At 66.5% G+C, this 1,358-nt stretch overlaps 1 protein-coding gene across 1 annotated transcript in view; it reads left to right on the top strand.

The window, feature by feature from the left end:
* The window catches only part of EMIHUDRAFT_456589 (hypothetical protein), a 2,701-nt gene that overhangs the window by 780 nt on the left and 563 nt on the right, over positions 1-1,358 (top strand). The window contains exons 4-7 of the mRNA XM_005782784.1: positions 186-190; positions 232-299; positions 388-522; positions 672-786. Of these exons, the coding sequence (XP_005782841.1) occupies positions 186-190; positions 232-299; positions 388-522; positions 672-786 (323 nt within the window). The remainder of the gene's footprint in view (positions 1-185; positions 191-231; positions 300-387; positions 523-671; positions 787-1,358) is intronic.

Raw genomic sequence — 1,358 nt, 5'->3', positions numbered from 1 at the left:
CCCCTGCCCCGGGGGTTCCCGTCAAAGGGGGGCCCCCCTTTTTCCTTAAAAAAACCAGAAAAGGGCCCCCCCCCCCCCTCCCAAAAATTTGGGGGCCGCGCAAACCAGTTCAGGGAGACCAAGGGGGGGGGGGTTGGGTCTTCCACCACACCCCCTTAAAACCTTCACCCCCTGGGGCTTTTTCCCAAGGGGGGGGGGTTACCCCCCCCCCCCCCCCCCTTCCCACTTAGAAGGTAATGGAGCTCCCGATCAAGCACCCGGAGCTTTTTGAGTCGCTTGGCATCGCCCAGCCCAAGGGGGGAGGCAATTTCCCCCCCCCCCCCCCCCTCCTCCGCTCTCACCCCTCCACCCCTCCCCCACCTCCCCTCTCACCCCTCCACCCCCCAGGTGCTCATGTACGGCCCTCCCGGGACCGGCAAGACGCTGCTCGCCCGCGCCGTCGCACACCACACCGACTGCACCTTCATCCGCGTCTCCGGGTCGGAGCTGGTCCAAAAGTACATCGGAGAGGGCTCGCGAATGGCGCGCCACACCTCTCCCGCCAACCCCCCCCTCGAGCCTCGCACCCCTCCCTGCCCCAACGCCGTCCGCTGCCCTCGCCTGCCCTCGCCCCTCCGCCCCACCGCCCCTCCGCCCCTCCGCCAACCCTACCCCTTGGCACCTCCGCCAAGGTGCGCGAGCTCTTCGTCATGGCGCGCGAGCACGCGCCCTCCATCATCTTCATGGACGAGATCGACTCCATCGGCGGGCAGCGCCAGGACGGCGAGGGAGGGGGCGACTCGGAGGCGCGCACGCACTCTTCCCATCGCCCTCCCCGCACCGTGTCATCACAACGCACGCTCGACGGACACACGCCGCCGTCCTGAGCCCGAGGACAGAGCCAGAGCCAGCTAGAGCCGAAGCCAGAGCCAGCCACCGCCCCTCCCTTCCCACCACCCGGGGACCACAAGAGGCAGTGAGGTGAGGTGTATTGTATTTGGTGTCGTGTTGCGAGTGAGGAGCAGGACTGAGGAGCGCAACACCGGCGCATCACACAAGGCCGCCCGCAAAAGCGGGAGGCGTGGGGATCGACGGATAACCAGGGCGCAGGGGTGAGGGGACTGAAGATCCCGTTCCCTCTCTCACACCAACACATGTCCCTAAATCCCTCTCGTCTCAGAGTTCGCGAAACCGGTGCTATATCGTATCCGATTCATGCTACAGTAGGATGGCTACGTGTGATGGTTACAAATATTACGGGTCTGCACGCCGCCCGGCCGCGGCACCAGGTGCGGCGAGCGCCGAAGAGTCGCACCAGGCGTACGATATGAGCCAGCGTTCAAGCTGCGAAGCTCCGAGCCGCTGCCGCCCTGCGCCAC

This window comes from Emiliania huxleyi (assembly GCF_000372725.1).
Source record: "Emiliania huxleyi CCMP1516 chromosome Unknown EMIHUscaffold_186, whole genome shotgun sequence".
NCBI classification, from domain to species: domain Eukaryota; phylum Haptophyta; order Isochrysidales; family Noelaerhabdaceae; genus Emiliania; species Emiliania huxleyi.
Note: the sequence above shows the minus strand (reverse complement) of the source record. Positions and strands in the feature narration are given on the sequence as shown.